Below are 19,755 nucleotides of genomic sequence, written 5' to 3' on the forward strand. Positions count from 1 at the left end.
CTATAGGCACTGCTCTGCAACAATTAAAACATTGGGGTGTTATCAGCACTCTTCTCATCCTAAGCCAAAACATAGCATTCTACCAGCTACTAGGAAGATAATTAACTCTGTCCTAACTGAAACCAGAACAAGGACTTTCCCCAACTTGGTACAGATCCATGATGAAGAACACCTTGTAGAGCTGCTGTCTGTGGGGAGGTCATGTAGGATCAGTTTGGGAAGGATGGCTTCCCATGGGAGTGACCCCTCACTTGAAGGGGGGGAGAGTAACCCTGCACTTGAAAGGGGGAAAAGGGGAAGAGAGAAACTTGGAGGGAGCAGCGGAGATGAAGCATCATGGACTGATGCCCCCATTCCTTATCACCCTGCACCTCTTGGTGGGAGGAGGTAGAAGAAGTGGGGTGGTGGTAAAGTTGCTTCTACTTGTCTTTTAGTTGTCACTGCTCTGTGCTGCTATGTGCTGGCAATAAATGATGTTAATCTTCCCCAAGTCTGTCCTGTCTGCGACAGTAGTTGTGAGCCTTGGTCCTTACCTCAGCCCATGAGTTGTTTCTTTGTATTTTCTCCCTGTATCCTGCTGAGGAGGGGTGTTGAGAGAGCAGCATGGTGGGCACCTGGGAGACAGCCAAGGTTAACGCACCAAAGCTGGGCATTGAGTTTGGGAGTAATTTGGGAGTCCTGGCACAGTGGAAGCTTCCTGTACTGTTATTGCTTTATGTGCATTCCCCTCTGCAGGACAACCAAATCCCACTGCCCCTCCTGTGGCTCTCTGGGACCTCTCTGCAGTCACTGCATTAGGCAGCATGCATGCAGGGGTAAGGAAATGTTCCCCCAGCACAGCCCCCTGCCAGCCCTCACTGCCCCGGCCCCCACTGCCCTTCTGCTTTAGCAGCCTCCCCCCTTCATCCAGCCCTGCCCCAGCCCCAGCATGTCCCTCACAGGGGTTCACAGCCTTGCCTTGGGGTCTGCTGGGCTCTGGGCTCTGGACCAGGCTGGGCTGGCCGTTCCCCCAGTACAGGCCCTGAGCCCAGCAGGAGGATGGAGGTGCTCACGTTTCAGTGATCGGTCATCCCCAAACTGTAGTGGAAGGGTGGTGCTGGGAACTGCTGCCATGAGGGGCTGGGCCTGGTGGTAATTTTCCTGGGCAGTTTCTCCTTTTTTCGTGCTACAAGAAGCAGAACAAATCATGTCTGACCAATCTGGTGGCCTTCTATAATGGAGTGATTACATCGGCTGACAAGGGAAGATGGCACCTAGCTGGACTTCTACAAGGCCTTTGACGCAGTCCCACGTGACATCCTGATCTGCAAGTTGGCAAGTGGTGGATTTGAAGGGTGGAGCATTCAGTGGGTAATGAATTGGCTTGAAGGCTGTGCCCAGAAGTGTTGGTCAATGGCTCCATGCCCAGCTGGAGGCCAGTGGCGAGTGGTGTTCCTCAAGGGTCTGTCTTGGGACTGGTGCTGTTTAGTATTAATATCAACGACACAGACAGTGGGATCGAGTGCACCCTCAGCAAGTTTGCAGATGACACTAAGCTGAGTGGTGCAGCGATACACCAGAAGGAAGGGATGCCATCCAAGGGACCTGGACTAGCTATACAAGTGGGCCCATGTGAACCTAATGAGCTTCAACAAGACTAAGTGCAAGGTGCTGCACCTGGTTCAGGCAATCCCAGACATGAGGACAGACTGGGTGAAGAACTCATTGAGAGCAGTCCTGCAGAGAAAGACTTGGGAGTTCCAGTGGATAAAAATCTCAACATAAGCCAGCAGTGTGTCTGCTTGCAGCCCACAAGGCCAACTGCATCCTGGGCTGCGTAAGCAAAAGATAATGGCAGGACAAGGGGTAAGGTTTTTAAAGGAAAAGAGAGGAGATTTAGATTAGAAATTAGGAGGAAATGCTTCACTCAGAGGGTGGTGAGGCACTGGAACAGGTTGCTCAGAGAAGCTGTGGATGCCCTATCCCTGGACGTGTTGAAGGCCAGGTTTGACGAGGCTCTGGGCAACCTGATCTAGTTGTTGGCATCCCTGCCCATGGCAGGAGGGTTGGAACTAGATGATCTTTAAGGTCTCTTCCAACCCAAGCTGTTCTATGATTCTGTGATTCTATCATCTCTGCCTTGAGGTACGCTGCTTGAGAGCCCCTTGGGTATGGGGATGGTGGGCAGGGCCCCAGGACCTCCTCTGCCTGCTCCCTCCTCCCGTGGGGCTCATGGAGGCTGCTAGCCCTGCAGAGGACCCAGAAGAGGGCTTGTCCTGCCCATGGTCACAACTGGACCATGGCCCTCCAGATTCACCCCAGAACCTCCAGCCTTGCCCAAGAATTATGTCTGGGGTACTGGCAAGCACTCAGGGTGAGGAGACTGTCTCAAGGACATGTGCTAAGGACAGGGACTGAGGAACAGCATGGGTCCTGGGTGATGCTTGCCTCTCCAAGGCAGTTTCCATCCCAGATCACCCCTTCAGTCCCCATCCCTTCTCTGATCTCTTGAGTGCTCCGGGTTGACTCCTGGTTCTGGTCTTGCCGGTCAGGGTGGAAAAAAGATGCAGTGTACTGGGTCTGGCTGGGATGTTAACTTTCCCTGCAGCAGCCTATACAGTGCTGTGCTCTGCACTTGTAGCTAGAACAGCAGTGGTATCACACCAGTGTTGTGTCTGCTGCTGAGCAGTGCTGGTACAGCATCAGGACTTTCTCTAACCCTCCCAGAGCCAGCAGGCTGGGGGTGTGAGAAAAAAAGTGAGAAAGGAACATCACCAGGACAGCTGACCTAAACCAACCAAAGGGATATTCCATACCATATGATGTCACACTCAGCAATAAAAGGTGGAAAAAGGAAGCAGAGGGGAGGGGTGGGCTCTCATTGGGAAAATGTCTGTCCTCCCAAACAACTGCTATGGGCATTGAGGCCCTGCTTCAAGGACATGGTCAAACATCACTCATTTGTGGGAAGCAGAGAGTAATTTCTTTCCTCTGCACTTCCACCCAGACTTTACTTGTTTTGTTTTCTTTTCTTTTCCCTTTTCCCCTCCCTTTTCCCCTTCCCCCATTTTCCCTTTAGTTAAATTGTTAAATTAATATTTTCTTAAAAATTATTTTTCCCTTTAATTAAATTATCCATATCTCAACCTGTGAGTTGTTCTTTCCTTTACTTCTTTCCCTCCACTTCTAAGGAGTGGGAGTGAGAGAGTGGGTGTGGTGGAGTTCAGCTGCCCAGCATGGTAAAACCACCACATCCAGATGGATGGGAATGAGTGCTGCCAAAACTCCTTTCCCAGGGGTCTTTAGATATGCAGGATGCTTGGAAGGATTATGGAGCATTTCCAAAGGCACTAGGTATGTTCAGATACACCTGAGGATGACCTGAATCCCCCCTCAGTCTCCCTTGCCTGTGCCTGCTGCATCCCCATTGCCTCCACAGAGACTGCAGACGCCTCCTTTATCTCAGATGCAGAGATATCACACAGAGGCTATGAGAGAGTCAGCTCACACCCAGATACATACTTTATGTGGGCTCCAGGAGAAAGAGAGCAGGTTGATGCCTCAGCAGAAGTGGAAGGAATCCAAACAGTTGTGAAGGAACAGGGTAACCACTTATAACAAAAGCAACAGAAAAAAAAATGTATTCGTGTATATTAATAAATCATACATATTATATGCATAAAAAAAACAGTAATAGCAACTAAAAACAAGCAGGTCTGTCATGGGACAGACTGTGAGTCATTTGTGGAGAGAGAGGAAAAGTTTATCACTTCTGAAAAATGTCCATGAAATCACTTTCCTCAGGGCATCCTTCAGCTCCTGGTTCCTCATGCTGTAGATGAGGGGGTTCATTGCTGGAGGCATCAGCGAATACAGAACTGCCACCACTACATTCAAGGATGGGGAGGATAGGAAGGGTGGCTTCAGGTAGGAAAAAATTCCTGTGCTGATAAACAGGGAGACCACGACCAGGTGAGGGAGACACGTGGAAAAAGCTTTGTGCCTTCCCAGCTGAGAGGGGATCCTCAGCACAGCCCTGAAGATCTGCACATAGGAGAGCACAATGAAAACAAAACACCCCAAAACCAGAAAACCACTCAATATGAGGAGTGCAACTTCCCTGAGGTAGGAATTTGAGCATGAGAGCTTGAAAATTTGGGGGATTTCACAGAAGAACTGGTCCCCATTGCCATGGCAGAGGGACAGGGAAAATTTACTGGTAGTGTGTAGGACAGCATTGAGAAAGCCACTGCCCCAGGCAGCTGCTGCCATCTGGGCACAAGCTCTCCTGTCCAGGAGGGTCCCACAGTGCAGGGGCTTGCAGATGGCAACGTAGCGGTCGTAGGACATGACAGTGAGAAGAGAATACTCTGCTGAAAAGAAAAAAAAGAAGAAAAAGACCTGTGCAGCACATCCTGCATAGGAAATGGCCCTGGTGTCCCAGAGGGAATTGGCCATGGCTTTGGGGACAGTGGTAGAGATGCAGCCCAGGTCAATCAGGGCAAGGTTGAGGAGGAAGAAGTACATGGGCGTGTGGAGGTGGTGGTCGCAGGCTACGGCAGTGAGGATGAGGCCGTTGCCCAGGAGGGCAGCCAGGTAGATGTCCAGGAAGAGCGCGAAGTGCAGGATCTGCAGCTCCCGAGTGTCTGCGAATGCCAGCAGGAGGAACTCGGTGATGGAGCTGCTGTTGGACATCTGGTCCTTCACGGAATGGTGACCTGTCCAAGAAGAAAACGGAAGGAGATATTAAGACAGACTTCAGAGGACTCATTCCTGTTCACACTGGACTCATGGGGCTTCCTATATGTGAAGGGAGACGTTTTCAGTGGTTGGGTCCCTGCATTGCATGAGTGGCATTTGGTCCATTGAGGGTTTTCCCTATTTACTACCATGAGAGATGATGGCATATTGGCCGTCAGCCTGTGTATGAGAAGAAAGACAGATTCATCTCATCCTAGTTAACCCTCCTTCACAGACGATATCAGAACCAGAAACAGGCTCATGAAGGCACAACTGGCCTAGTCATTGCATACCCCTTTGTTTTGATAAGGTAGACTCTGTCTTCACATCAATTTCCCTTTATCACACCCTTTACTCAGGTACTGCATAGGTAATGAAATTTTAAAAGCTTGGAAGTACCCTTTCTCCCTTAGATGAAAGTGAAACTTCACACTCCTCTCTCCTGAAGACAAGGTGCAACAGAAGTGTCTGCTTCTGTACCTTTTTAGGATTTAGATTCCCCTGTAGCTTCTGGGAAATGGTAAAATTCTTTTTCCGTTGTTCTCAGTGTCAACACAAGCCAGTGCTTGGAGGCAAAATGCTCAGCTGGAGGGTGACTGCCCCCACAGGTTGCTCTGAAAAAGAGCCCGGACTGTGCTGAGTGTGAATGCACAGCTCCTCTCTTTCACTGCCCAGCTATGGGGAGAAGGAGGACAGGGACAAGACGAGACTCCTGATTCATGTGGCTGAAATAAGGGCTCTGAGAAATGCAAAAGGGCACAAAGAAGCAGTGCCCTTCTTGGGGCCTGTTGTAGCTTTCCAGGGATAACCTCAAGCTGACATCTCCTCAGAAGTGTGACCTCATTGCCCAAACTGAAAGGACTGCATTGCACAGAACTTGAAAAGTTCAATGGGCACTTGGGCACCTGTGTCCAAGGAAAACACTTCCAGGGCAGTGGCAGTGCCAGAACTGGAGCTTAACATCCCCCATCAGCACTGTTACTGCCAAAGAGTGCCACAGCAAGAACAGGAGCAGTGCACACAAACGGAGAAAGCTGAGGGGAGAGGAGAATGAGGGGGCTTGCTCAGAGGACAGCGTCCACATGGGAGGGACAGACAGGGAGCAGCCACAGTCCACCCACCAAAGCATTTCTGTCACAAGATCCCTCACCTTCTCTGCCAGTGCCTCTGCTGCCCGCAGCTGTCCCTTCCAGTAGCTGCTTCCCACGTCTCCTTCTTGTCATCACTCACAGACCCCAGCCCAGCCCCCGTTCACACAGCTTTGCCCTGCAGACACCCCTTGGCAGCAGGGGAGTGAACAAAAGCATCTCCCTGCTTGCAGGTGCACAAGAGCAGGTCAGACAAACCCAGATGTGTCTAGCAAAGGTGATGCTTGTGAGGTCTTTAGGCTGCGCAGTGCGTAATATACCATTATGAGGTACCTGGCAGATGTACTGATTTCTCCTGATGAGGATCTTAGTGCTGTATTTACACCTGACAGTGTCATTTCATTTTCCCTTCAGAGGCAACAAAAACCACCGACTTTACAGTGTCCTCATCTGAAAGCTGTCATCCCTTGCCTGTATTCTTAGTAACACCCTCTTGGAAGTCTCCTTGGTGTGCTGTGAGCAGCCTGCCGGAGGGAGCAGCCTCCCACCAGCAGCAGGACACTGCCCTGCCGGGGGGGTTCCTTCCACCCGCAGCTTCTCCCCGCAGTGCCCTGGGCAGCTCCCCGGGCAGGCTGAGTGCTGAGCCTGGCAGGCGGCAGAGGTCCTGGCCCAGCACACAGCCCCTGGGGCACAGCAGGGACCCTGCTCTGCACCACAGCCCTGGACAACCCTGCCTGCACCCCTGGCTTCACAGCCTGCAGCTGGCCCATGACGAGGGACCCCTTACAGCCTTCACGCTGACCCTGCAACTAAGAAACACCTGCTCTGGAGCTTCTGCTTCTCCACATTGAAGAACCACCGAGTGCATCCTGCCTGAACTTCTATAGGAAGTTCTGGGTCTGGGAAACCTCCCTGATACCTCTGTGCATTGCACAGTAGAAAGAGACTTACCCTGTTATGTGACAGGAATATTTCTCCTCCTCTGAGCTCTCAATATTCTCATATTCCACACAGCCAGTAACCTCTATCTCCCTTCTCTCCCCTCTCAGTGCCAGCCGCAGGCAGTGCCCCCAGGCCTGCTGCGCTGTGCACAGGAGCTGCTCCTGGGCAGAGCTGTCTCTCTGCAGTGCTGCCTGCTTGCCACGAGCTCCCCTTGGGCCCAGGAGCCCGGCCCAGCTCAGCAGCAGAGGCCCAGCCCAAGGCCTCCCTTGCTCTGCCCCCCACCAGGCTCCCTGCACATGGGGCTGGGGCTGCAGGGGAACCTGCTGGCAAACAGCCTGAAGGAATCCCTGGGCTTTCCTCCCTCCCCTGGGCACACACACTTCTTGACAGTAGGCTCATTTCTCCTTTTCGGGAGAAATCCATTTCTTTGTACATCTGTGTGCAGTACAGTCAGGGGTTGTAGTCCTGCCTTCAGCATGCCACAGGTCTCCTGAAATGAGAGAGCTTAGATCCTAAATCAGGATGGGTTCCTCCTCCATTGTGGACACAGACACAAGTGGTCTCCTGCAGGCAGATCTGGCAGCCCAGCTGCAAGGGACAGGCTGCCCCTCCACCTCAGCCTCTTCTGTGGTCTCCACCTCTTCTGAAGGCCCAAAGCCGTGGGCCATGGGGAGGCTGTGGCAGCCTACAGGAGAGCATGACATTCATCCTAGACCATTCTCCCTGCTCCCCCTTTTGTCTGCAGCACTTCCCTACTCCTCTGTCACATCATGACATGTTGAGAGTACATCTGCCCTTCCCTCGTGTACCACCTCTGCCTCCTGCATGGCAGACTGGGGGATGGTGCTGAGGCTCTGGCATGTACCCCAATTCACTCTGTAAAACGCATCCTTCTTTCAGAAGTGAGTTATATGCAGTGAAGAGTTCAGTCACTCCGAGGGGCTGTTCCATCCCAGGTGCCTTTGCTCCCATCTTTTGAAAAATCCAAGCCCCAGGGCAAGCCTCAAACCGAACCATTGTGGGAGGGCTCCCAACAGCATGTTGGTGAAAGGGGGCAGTAGAGGTATCTCCAGGGCTCCACTTCCTTTATTCCATGGCCTTTGCCACCATTTGGAGATGTCCCTGATCTGTTCCTGATCCCAAAAAGAACTGGGCAGAAGGGAAGTGACTGTTTCTCATGACAAGAAGGGAAATCTCTCATTTCTCTCGAGCTGTGACATGTTCTTGCTACTGACCTCACAGGCCTTCAAATGACACGGGCTGATGTTACAGGGGGTGCACTGCATCACCAGGATATTGTCACTGGAGCAGCGGCAGTGCTGGCACTTCCCTGCAAGGCCTGGTCCCTGCTGGGCACTGCTTGGGTGCTCCCCAGCGCTGCCCTTCTGTGGCCAGGAGTGGGGTCAGCAGGCAGCAAGCTTGCACTGGGCGACCCTCACTGACGGGCAGAGGAGCAGGGGCACCTTGCGGAGGAGTTGTGGTTGAGGAGCCAGGGCGGGCATCCCTTGTCCTGAGCTGAGGGCCAGCAGTAAATGAGATGGAGGGCTGCTGGAGGGTGACCATCACTTCTGTCCTGACTTCCATGTTCCAGGTGCTCCTGCAGCTCTCCTCCAAAGGTAAGGGTGTCAGGACCCGCTTTCCAAGATGTGTCTCAAGAGCTGTCAGCTGTCCAAAGCTGCAATTTCTGGGCTTTGGGGGGAGGCTGGAGAAGGCTGTTGGCTGCTGCAAGAGCCCTTCCTGATTGTTCCTCTGAGCTCAGGGGACAATGTGGCAGCCAGGACTCCTGCGTCCTGATGCTAGGGATGCCCTTATCCCTAGGGCTTCTCTAGGCATGCCTCCTTGCTATGGGGGACCGTCTAGGGCCAGGTTTCCCTGGGAGCTTGGTGCCTCTTTGGGATCTGGCTCTGGAAGGAAAAACATAGAATCATAGAATCATGGAATGGCCTGGGTTGAAAAGGATCTTAAAGATCACCTAGTTTCAACCCCCCTGCTCCGGGCAGGGTTGCCAACCACTAGAGCAGGCAGCCCAGAGCCACATCCAGGTGGCCTTGAATGACTCCAAGGATGGGTCATCCACAACCTCTCTGGACAACATGTTCCAGTGCCTCACCACCCTCTGAGTGAAAAAAGGTCTCCTAATTTCTAGTCTAAACCTCCCCTGTCTTACTTTAAAACCTGGGGGCTTCAGTCCTGTACTCAGTATTCCAGGTGGGGTCTCACAAGAGCAGAGTAGAATGGGACAGACACCTCCCTCTCCCTCCTGGCCACTCCTTTTTAATGCAGCTCAGGACATAGTTGACCTTCTGGGCTGCAAGCGCGCACTTCTGTCTCATGTGCAGCTTCCCATGCAGCAGGACCTCCAGGTCCTTCTCCACAGGGCTGCTCTCAAGTTCTTCTTTACCTAGTCTATATAAATACCCGGGATTGCCCAAGCCAAGAGCAATGTCTTGCACTTGGTCTTGTTAAACCTCATTAGGTTCTCTTGGGCCCAGTACTCCAGCCTGTTCAGGTCCCTCTGGATGGCATCCCTTCCCTCTACTGTATTGAGTGCACTGCTCAGTTTGGTGACATCTGCAAACTTGCAGAGGATGCACTCGATTCCATCATCTACATCATTGATAAAGATGTTGAAGAGCACCAGTCCCAAGACCAACCCCTGAGGGACACCACTTGTGACTGCCTCCACCCAGACAAAGAACTGTTGATCACAATCCTTTGGCTGCGACCAGCCAATTCTTGATCCACCTAACAGTCCATCCTTCAAATCCATATCTCTCCAATTTAGAGAGACGAATGTGGTGAGGCACCATATCTAAGGCTTTGCTCAAGTCCAGGCAGATGATATCCATTGCCCTTCCTTTGTCCACCAATGCCATCACTCCATCATAGAAGGCCAACAGATTGGTTAGGCAAAATCTGCCTTTGGTGAAGCCATGCTGGCTGTCTCAAAACACCTCTTTATCTCATGCATGCCTTAAGATGTGTTCCAGGAGGGACTGCTCCGTGATCTTCCCAGGCACAGAGGTGAGGCTCACCGGCCTATAGTTCCCCAGCTCTTCTGTTCTCCATTTCTTAAAAATGGGAGTCATGTTTCCCTTTTTCCAGTCACTGGAGGCTTCACCTGACAGCCATGATTTATCAGATATGATGGAGAGCAGCTCAGCAACCACATCAGCCACCTCTCTCCGCACCCTGGGATGTATACCCTCTGGCCCCATGGACTTGTACACATCCAGTTTCATTAGGCAGTCCCGGACTTGTTCCACTGTCACAGTGGGACAGAATCCGCTCCTCTCACCCTCTCCTCAAGGTTCAGGGTCCTGACAGACACAGGAAACTTGACCACGAGTGAAGACTGAGGCAAAGCACTTACTGAGTACCTGAGCTTTTTCCATGTCTGAGGAAGCCAGTTCTCCCATCTTGTTTATCAGAGAGGGAACACTCTCCTTGGGCTGTCTCCTCCTGCCTATGTATCCGTGGAACCCCTTCTTGTTATTCTTCATGTCCTTTGCCAAGTTCAGCTCCATCTGTGTCTTGGCTTTCCTGATCCCGTCTGCACACCTCTGGATGACACCCCTGTGTTCCTCGCAGGCTATACAACCCTGCTTCCACTCCCTGTACGTTTTCCTATTTTTCCTTCAGTTTAAGCAGCAGGTTCTTGCTCAGCCATGCTGGTCGCCCACCTCCTCTGCTTGAAGTGTACGTCACTCTGCTCACAGTGTTTGTCTTAGTTCATGGATGAACTGCATTAGATGTCCTTGAGTCTTCTGAGCCCAAATCCAAGGTGTATCACCTGCTGCACCTACAGCACAATAACTATTACTTCCCCTTACTATGCTGACTGACGTGATGGGTCTGTTCATATTAATGCCTTATAATTTCCCTAGTTGGAAGGGGACATATTCCCCAGACTGGGGTAGCTGCTGGGCTGTGCCACAGCCACTCAAATTTACCTGCTCTTGAGTCTTTCCACCTGAGTTTATCACACATGACCCAACACAAATTTCTCGAGGGTCTCAATGGCCATTTCAAGCATAGTTATCTCCAGGAATACAGTATGTGGATGGGTGTGCTAGGATGCATGGTGCATTGCCACAGGAATCCCTTGCAGAACCTATGGTATTATCCAGGCCATAGTCTCGAGTTCCCAGACTGAAGTGGCTGCCTTCCAATGACTGTGACTTATATTAGACTCATAGAAGCATAGGACCATAGAGCCATGCAGATTGGAAAAGACCTCTCAGATCATCAAGTCCAACTGTTAACCTAACACTGCCATGTCTGCCACTAAACCATGTCCCTAAGCACTGTATCTACATGACTTGGGAATACCTCCAGGGATGACCACTCCACCACATCCCTGGGCAGCCTGTTCCAGTGCATCACAACCCTTTCAGGGAAGACATTTTCCCCAATATTCAACCTAAACCTCCCCTGGTGCAACTTCAGGCCATTTCCTCTTGTCCTGTTGCTGGCCCCAGTACTGTGCCCTGGGGGACTCCACTTGTGACCTGCTGCCAATTGGCTTTAACTCTGGGAAACAGAGTTGAAACCTTTACTAAACCTTAGGCAGACAACATCCACAGCCTTTCTCTCACCCACTAAGTGCATCACCTTTTCATAGGAGAACAGGTTCATCAAGCAGGATCTGCCTTTCATAAATCCAGGCTGACTGATCACCTGGTTATCCTGTATGTGCTGCATGATGGCAGTCAGGATAATCTGCATCATATCCTTCCATGGCACCAAAGTCAGACAGACAGGCCTGTAGTTCCCTGAGTCTTTCTTCTGTCCTTTCCTGTAGATGGGCATCACATTTTCTAGGGGAGAGTTGACTGGGACCTTCCCTGACAGCCAGGACTGCTGATAAATGTTGGAAAGTTACTTGGTAAGTACTTCTGCCATCTCTTTCAATATGCTTGGGTGGATCCCATCTGGCCCCATTGTGTATGTGTAAGTGGAGTAGCAAGTCGCTAAACATCTCCTCTTGGATTAGGAGGGCTTCATTCTGCTCCTCACTCCTGTCTACTAGCTCCGGGGGCTGGACACCCAGAGAACAACTGGACTTCCTCCTAAAGAAGGCAAAGAAGGCATTAAGCCTTGACTCTGCCAATCAGTCTTCTTAACAAGCCAAATTCAACCCTCCAGAAATACAGGGAGGCAATACTGCTAACCCTGCTCCTTACCTCTCCATGACTCAAAAGCTCTATTAATTTGTGGTTGCTATGCCCAAGATTTGCCTTCCAACCTTCACATCCCTCCCAAGTCCTTCTCTGTTCACAAGCAAAAGGTCCAGCAGGGCACCTTCCCTGGTTGCCTCACTCACCAGCTGCATCAGGAAGTTATTTTCCACCCACTCCAGAGACCTCCTAGACTGTTTCCTCTCTGCTGTGTTGTCTTTCCAGCAGACATCTGGGAAGTTGAAGTCCCCCACCAGACTATATTTTCAGTAACCCAGTCAGTGTCAGCCAGTGTGTGAGTGGCTCTAGGACAAGGATTCACTCCAGATATTGCAGGCTTTCATTCAATAACCTGCCATGCTCTAGGACAGAAGTCACTGAGCACAAGCTAAAATATCAAAGCTCTTTTGTGTTTGTATAGAGCATTCCCATACTCCAAATTCACCTCTAGAAGAGTCCAAAACCCTCCAGGCACTCACGATTGACATAAGCTATAGCAGAATTATTGCAGCCTGTTGCAAGGAGTCCTGGAAGTGCTTTTCCCTGATGACCAGCTCTGGTGAAGGCCTTGGGTTGCTTGGCTTGGAGTGAATGCCAGTGAATATTGGAAAGCAAGAGAAGCAAGTCTTTGCACAGGTTTGGGCCCCAAGGCTGCATGTCACTCACAGAGGTTGCCCAGGTGACATGTGGCCATGATAGCTTCTGCTGAGAGGCAAAACCCATCTCTCAATGGAAGTGACGAGCAAGAAATCCTTCATCCCATTTGGCTGATCTCACAGTAATATGCAGGCACAAAGCTGCCAGGCTGTCACCATGACTATGGCAGTGTGCCACTCTGTCAAGCAAGAAGCAGCATTTTAGGAGAACTCAGACCTGTTACTTACACTGCAAGTAAGTGGCCACTTTTCTGACCCTGTCAGGATTCTCATGCATTTGACATCACAAAAAAAAGGTGGTGTCTCCTTCCTAGCGAGGAATAACACCAAGCACTAGTAAAGGCTGAGTAGAGGGGGAGGATCACCTCCCTTGGCCTCCTGGCAACACTCTTTGGAATGCACCCAAGGATCCCTTTGGCCTTCTTGGCCACAAGGGCACATTGCTGACTTGTGCTCAGCCTGATGTTTCCCAGGACTCCCAGGTCTTTCTCTGCTGAGCTGCTCTCCAGCAGGTCATTCCCAGCCTGTACTGGTGCTGGGGGTTTTCCTCCCTAGGAAGGAGACAGGACCCTGCACTTGCCCTTGTTGAACTTCATGGGGTTTCTCTCAACCTATCTCTCCAGCCTGTCAGGGTCCCTCTGAATGGCAGCACAGCCCTCTGGGGTACCAGCCACTCCTCCCAGCTTTGTGTCAAAGTTGCTGAAGGTGCACTCTGTTACATCATCCACTTCACTGATGAATAAGTTGAACAACAGAGAGGAACTTTGGCACGTCCCATAGCCCTGCACACAGGTAGGGCAATTCCTGCTGCAGGAATCAGTCAGCACAGTGTTTAGAGAGGGCCAGTCAGTGTTTGCTTTGTCTGCTTCCAAGTGTGTTCCCCAGGAGAGACCCTGCTGTCTTCAAGGAGCCATGAGCCCTAGAGCCCCAGGGCCATGTGCAGGGAGCCTGGTGGGGGGCAGAGCAAGGGAGGCCTTGGGCTGGGCCTCTGCTGCTGAGCTGGGCCGGGCTCCTGGGCCCAAGGGGAGCTCGTGGCAAGCAGGCAGCGCTGCAGAGAGACAGCTCTGCCCAGGAGCAGCTCCTGTGCACAGCGCAGCAGGCCTGGGGGCACTGCCTGCGGCTGGCACGGGGAGGGGAGAGAAGGGAGAGATGTTTAAGACTGTGTGGAGTGTTAGAAAGCTGAGAATACACTGGAGAAGCAATTCTAGCAACCCCTAACATGGTAAGTTTAAGTGCATTGCAATGCACTGGAATATCCTGGAGGTGTCCTAGACCTCCATTGTCCTAGAGCAGGACAGTCTGGAGACACTGCGTATTTCTTTAATACAGAGAAGGACATGCTCCAGAGCAGGGGTTCCCTCCTGCAGGGTCAGCATGGAGGCCCTTAGAGCTCCTTTGTCACAGGCTGGCTGCAGGCTGTGAAGCTGGGGGTGCAGGCAGGGGTGGCCAGGGCTGTGGTGCAGAGCAGGGTCCCTGCTGTGCCCCAGGGGCTGTGTGCCGGGGCAGGGCCTCTGCTGCCTGCCAGGCTCAGCACTCAGCCTGCCCGGGGAGCTGCCCAGGGCACTGTGGGGAGAAGCTGCGGGTGGAAGGAGCTCCCCCGGCAGGGCAGGGTCCTGCTGCTGGCAGGAGGCTGCTGCCTGGGGCAGCCTGCTCACAGATCCATTGTACATCAAGGGCATTTCCCAAGCAATTTTTCTAAGCAAGCAAGGTCAAAATAGGGATTTTCTGCCCTCTTTTCAGTTACCTACTCTACTGGAAGGGAGGGAAAGCAGGAAGAAATCGAAGAGGAGCTGTAAATATGAGCAGGTTTCTGAGACTCCTGAACTGGAACTTTGATGATCGGTATGTTTGTGAGCTGCCCCAAATGTACCTTCAGCCTCTCCTCTTCATATTGAAGGAAACAGCATCAACTTTGCTGACCCCATCTGGGCTTTCTGACAGGTCCTTTTCTACCTGCAAAGATGCACAAGCAGCTAAGCAGTCTCTTGCATATTGGCAGGTTTCTGAAGGGCAAAGATTACTGTGCACAGATTTGGATGAGGCTGTGAGCAGAAACAGGAATAAGACAGGGAAACAGCTCCCAGAAAGAAAACCTTCATGTATCAGGGATATGATCAGGGAATGAGGGGAAGGTTAATAAGAAGTCTTGTCAGAGAGAGAATTCATCAGAATTCTCCATATTTTTTTTCCATTCAGTGCAGACCCCTTCCTCTGAGCATGCCCCCTTGCCTCCTCTCCCATCCAGAAAAGCCTCTGCCCTCACAGCCATGAGTCCAAGGCATGGATAATGTCTTCTGCAGCCAGAGCTCCAGCAGAGCAGAGGTGCATCTCTCCAGCCACTTGCCCATTTCCACCTGTGCTGCAACTGCAGAGGGGGTCAGCTGCCTGGGGGTTGTGGGCAATGCAGTCTGTGAGGCTGGGGAGAGAGTTGACTTTCCCTTCATGAAGGACCATCACCAGGTCATTTGGTTATCTCCTTGGGTGTCCTTTCAATCTGTGAGCTGTCCTGCAGGCTGCAAATCTTTTCCATAGCATCTCCGTGTTATGTGAAACCTGGGGAAGAAGCAGAGAGATGCTACATGCAACTGTTGGGTTGGTGAAATGAATGATCAGTGTCCTTGACTAGAGGTGTGGTGCTGGTGGTTCAGGTACCTTGAGAAAGGCTGGGCATTGACAGATTGGCCGTGGATTCATCTGGTCTCAGCAGCATTTGGCTTCTTTTCAGGGTAACATAAATGTGATTGCCCTCCATCTACAAAAGCTCAGGCAGTTGGGGACAAGTCCAGCCAGCTCCCTCACTCTGCTCTGAGCCACAGGGAATCCCTTTGCCTCTCAGGTCTCACAGCCATTCACTGTGAGTGCAACAGAAATGCTCAGGATTTCTGACTTCTGAGAACACTGGGCATGAAGAGTGGGAAGAGAATGTGTATTAAAAATTGCCCCTAAAACTCCTTTCTGCCAACTACATTATGTAGCACCAGAATGCAGATGTTAACATGCTGACATGAAGACGATCAGCATGCTGGAGCACCTCTCCTTCGAAGAATGGCTGAGAGAGTTGGGGCTGAGCAGGGTGACCTCACTGCAGCTTTTCCGTACTTAAAGGGGTCTTATAAAAAAACATGGAGATCTACTTTTTGATCAATCAGATAATGACAGGATCAGTGGAATGGCTTTAAACTAAAAGAGGGGAGATTTATATTAGAGATTAGGAGGAAATTTTTCATTCAAAGGGAGGGGAGGTACTGAAACATATTGCCCAGATAGGCTGTGAATGTCCTGTTCCTAGAGGTGTTCAGGACCAGGTTGGATGAGGTCCTGGGCATCGTGATCTAGTGGGTAGCATCCCTGCCCACGGCAAGGCGTCTGGAAATAGATTATCTGTAAGGTCTCTTCCAACCCAAGCCATTCTGTGATTCTATTCCTTTTTGTGTAAGGAGGGATTTCATAAGACAAAATCTGAAAATAAAACCTTGCCCTCCTGCCATGTTCCTATGTACTCCCTGCACTGGGTCAGGACTGATTCCCTTGCGAGACCAGCACCAGAGCTCCCTGTTACTCATTCAAGACTAAACCTTAAAAATGAAGCTCATGTCATGGAGCTAAACCAAAGATTCCAGCAGAGAAGCAAAAAACATTTGAGTATGGCAGGGGAGGTCTAAAAGGAATGACATAGGCTTCACTCAGAGAAACCTGTCCTAACATGTCGTTGTCTTTTACTGCCTGTACAGATCTCCATACCCAACAGGCAGCACATGTCCAACAGCAGCTCCATCACCGAGTTCCTCCTCCTGCCATTTGCAGACATACGGGAGATGCAGCTCCTGCACTTCGTGCTCTTCCTGGGCATCTACCTGGCTGCCCTCCTGGGCAATGGCCTCATCCTCACCACCATAGCCTGTGACCACCACCTCCACACCCCCATGTACTTCTTCCTCTTCAACCTCGCCCTCCTCGACCTCGGATCTGTCTCCACCACTGTCCCCAAAGCCATGGCCAATTCCCTCTGGAACACCAGGAGCATTTCCTATGCAGGATCCATTGCACAGGAATTTCTGTTTGTCTTTTTGATGTCATCAGACTATTCCCTTCTCACCATCATGGCCTATGACCGCTACGTTGCCATCTGCAAGCCCCTGCACTATGGGATCCTCCTGGACAGGAGAGCTTGTGCCCAGATGGCAGCAGCTGCATGGGGCAGTGGCTTTCTCAATGCCGTACTGTACACTGCCAATACATTTTCACTGCCCCTCTGCGGAGAAAATGCCGTGGACCAGTTCTTCTGTGAAATCCCTCAGATCCTCAAGCTCTCCTGCTCACATTCCTACCATAGGGATCTTGGACTTCTCACATTTAGTAGTTTTCTGTTCTTGGGTTGTTTTGTTTTCATTGTTCTCTCCTATGTTCAGATCTTCAGGACTGTGCAGAGGATGCCCTCTGAGCAGGGACGGCACAAAGCCTTTTCCACATGTGTCCCTCATTTGGTCGTGGTCTCTTTGTTAATCACCACTGGTGTGTTTGCCTACCTGAAGCCCCCTTCTATCTTTTCTCCAACCCTGGACCTGGTGGTGGCAGTTCTTTACTCTGTGGTTCCCCCAGCACTGAACCCCCTCATCTACAGCATGAGGATGCAAGCACTAAAGGATGCTATTGTGAAAGTGCTTTTATGGACATTTTTCAGGAATCATAAATGTCCCATATCTCTCCAAAGGTGACCCTCTGTATCCATTCAAACCTTGTGTTGCCTTCTTTTCCATTATTACATTTTGTCTTGTTTTCATATTTCATTATTTTTAACTGTTGGTGCTTCTGCTTTTCACCCCCCCCCCCCAAAATCCTTTCACTCCTACCACTGATATTGAGGAATGAACATGCATTGTGTCAGATGAAGCCCGTCCAAGCCTGTTTAAAAGTGTGTATCAATGTGGACTTTCTTGTAGAAAAGTAAGAGCTGTATATAAATTAAATGGGACTTTTTCACTTCTTGATGCTTTCTGTTTAAAGCTCAGTATTGATGGCATCAACCAAAGGGAAAGTACAAAATCCCAGGTGGGAGCTGGTCTTGGAGATGTCTGGCTCCTTCCTCCTGTTGGGATCTGTGGCTGTGTGTGGGGCAGTGGTGCTGGGTCAGCCCAGAGACAGGCCTGTGGACAGGAGCCACAGCACTGCAGCAAGTTCCTACAAGGCCACCACCCCAAAACTACTGCCAGGCCCCAGCCAGGCCGGCCTCTCCCCTCAGTCACAGCAATGATCCCAGAGACCAAGAGACACCTGGGGCAGGATGTGAGGGTGGGCAGCACCAGCCCCAGTGCTTCTGGCAGCCCCTCTGCAGCCAGCGCAGCTCCCAAAGATCAGGACCAGACCCAGTGCCGCCCACAGGGCTGGGGGACTCTGGAGGCTGCAGGCACTGGCAGCACCTGCTGGGAGACCCGAAAACCAGGGCTCAGTATCAGTGCCTGGAACTGCAGCTCACAGTGCCTCCCGTCCTGTGTCCCGACCTCTCTCTGGAGCACTGCTGGGTGCATTATTCCCTTCCTGGGTGTGGAAAGGAGCTTCTGGAGTGCTTCTCTGCTCACCGCTGGAAATTTTAAATTTCAAATGAGGTTAAGGAAAAAAAATCACCTCTGAACATGAGAGCTGAACCAAGCACAGTCCAATGTGATCTAACCGTCAAGTTACTCCATCAGAGGGCAGGCCAAGACCTCAAAAGGTTCTTTCCAACTCATAATCCTCAAGGCTTTTGACACCGTCTCCCACAGCATTCTCCTCAAGAAACTGGCTGCTCTTGGCTTGGACTGGCGCACGCTTCGTTGGGTTAGAAACTGGCTGGATAGCCAGGCCCAAAGAGTCGTGGTAAATGGAGTCAAGTCCAGTTGGAGGCCAGTCACTAGTGGCGTTCCCCAGGGCTCAGTGCTGGGGCCGGTTTGCTTTAATATCTTCATCGATGATCTGGACGAGGGCATTGAGTGCACCCTCAGTAAGTTTGCAGGCGACACCAAGCTATGCGCGTGTGTCGATCTGCTCGAGGGTAGGAAAGCTCTGCAGGAGGATCTGGATAGGCTGCACTGATGGGCTGAGGTCAACTGTATGAAGTTCAACAAGGCCAAGTGCCGGGTCCTGCACCTGGGGCACAATAACACCAAGCAGAGCTACAGGCTGGGAGAGGAATGGTTGGAGAGCTGCCAGGCAGAGAAGGACCTGGGAGTGATGGTTGATAGTCAGCTGAATAGGAGCCAGCAGTGTGCTCAGGTGGCCAAGAAGGCCAACGGCATCCTGGCTTGCATAAGAAATAGTGTGACCAGCAGGGCTAGGGAGGTGATCAGCCCCTGTACGCGGCTCTGGTGAGGCCGCACCTCGAGTACTGTGTTCAGTTTTGGGCCCCTTGCTACAAGAAGGACATCAAGGTGCTTGAGCGGGTGCAGAGAAGGGCGATGAAGCTGGTGAGGGGTCTAGAGAACAAGTCCTACGAGGAGCAGCTGAGTGAGCTGGGCTTGTTCAGCCTGGAGAAAAGGAGGCTCAGGGGCGACCTTATTGCTCTTTACAGATACCTTAAAGGAGGCTGTAGTGAGGTGGGGGTTGGTCTGTTCTCCCACGTGCCTGGTGACAGGACGAGGGGGAATGGGCTTAAGTTGAGCCAGGGGAGTTTTAGGATGGATGTTAGGAAGAACTTCTTTATCGAAAGGGTTGTGAGACATTGGAACAGGCTGCCCAGGGAAGTGGTGGAGTCACCATCCCTGGAAGTCTTTAAAAGACATTTAGATGTAGAGCTTAGGGATATGGTTTAGTGGGGACTGTTAGTGTTAGGTCAGAGGTTGGACTCGATGATCTTGAAGTCTCTTCCAACCTAGAAATTCTGTGATTCTGTGATTCTGTGAATAAGGTGCTGCACAGTGGACCCAGTGGCTGGGGACACTGCTGTGGGTTGAGACACTGCCTGCTTTTGTAACCTCTGCTCATCAGGGTTACCTAGTGAGTGAAGTCATCCTAAAAACAAGCTCTGTTCCATGGACACGAGGACTCAGACTGATTTAAGGTACCACAGAAAAGTTCTCAGAAATACTGCCAGGTATCACATAACTACAGAATGTTTGAGGTTGGAAAGGAGCTCTGGAGGTTTTCTAGGCCAACCCCAAGCAGGATCAGCCTGAGCAGGTTGTCCAACTCCATGTC

The 19,755-nt window shown here is 51.4% G+C and overlaps 3 protein-coding genes across 3 annotated transcripts in view; 1 reads left to right on the forward strand and 2 right to left on the reverse strand.

Annotated features, from left to right (window-relative positions):
• The window catches only part of LOC311216502 (olfactory receptor 14A16-like), a gene marked incomplete at both ends in the record, with an annotated part of 307,014 nt that overhangs the window by 183,144 nt on the left and 104,115 nt on the right, over window positions 1-19,755 (reverse strand). The gene's annotated exons all lie outside the window — the stretch shown is intronic.
• LOC311216654 (olfactory receptor 14A16-like) lies at window positions 3,718-4,674 on the reverse strand (the record flags this gene model as incomplete). Its single annotated transcript, XM_084298182.1, has 1 exon — window positions 3,718-4,674. The coding sequence occupies one exon, from the start codon at window positions 4,672-4,674 to the stop codon at window positions 3,718-3,720; it is 957 nt and encodes a 318-aa protein (XP_084154308.1).
• LOC311216655 (olfactory receptor 14A16-like) lies at window positions 16,341-17,300 on the forward strand (the record flags this gene model as incomplete). Its single annotated transcript, XM_084298183.1, has 1 exon — window positions 16,341-17,300. One exon carries the CDS (start codon window positions 16,341-16,343, stop codon window positions 17,298-17,300), a length of 960 nt encoding a protein of 319 aa, XP_084154309.1.

Source organism: Netta rufina (genome assembly GCF_964035555.1).
Source record: "Netta rufina genome assembly, chromosome: 18".
Classification (NCBI taxonomy): domain Eukaryota; kingdom Metazoa; phylum Chordata; class Aves; order Anseriformes; family Anatidae; genus Netta; species Netta rufina.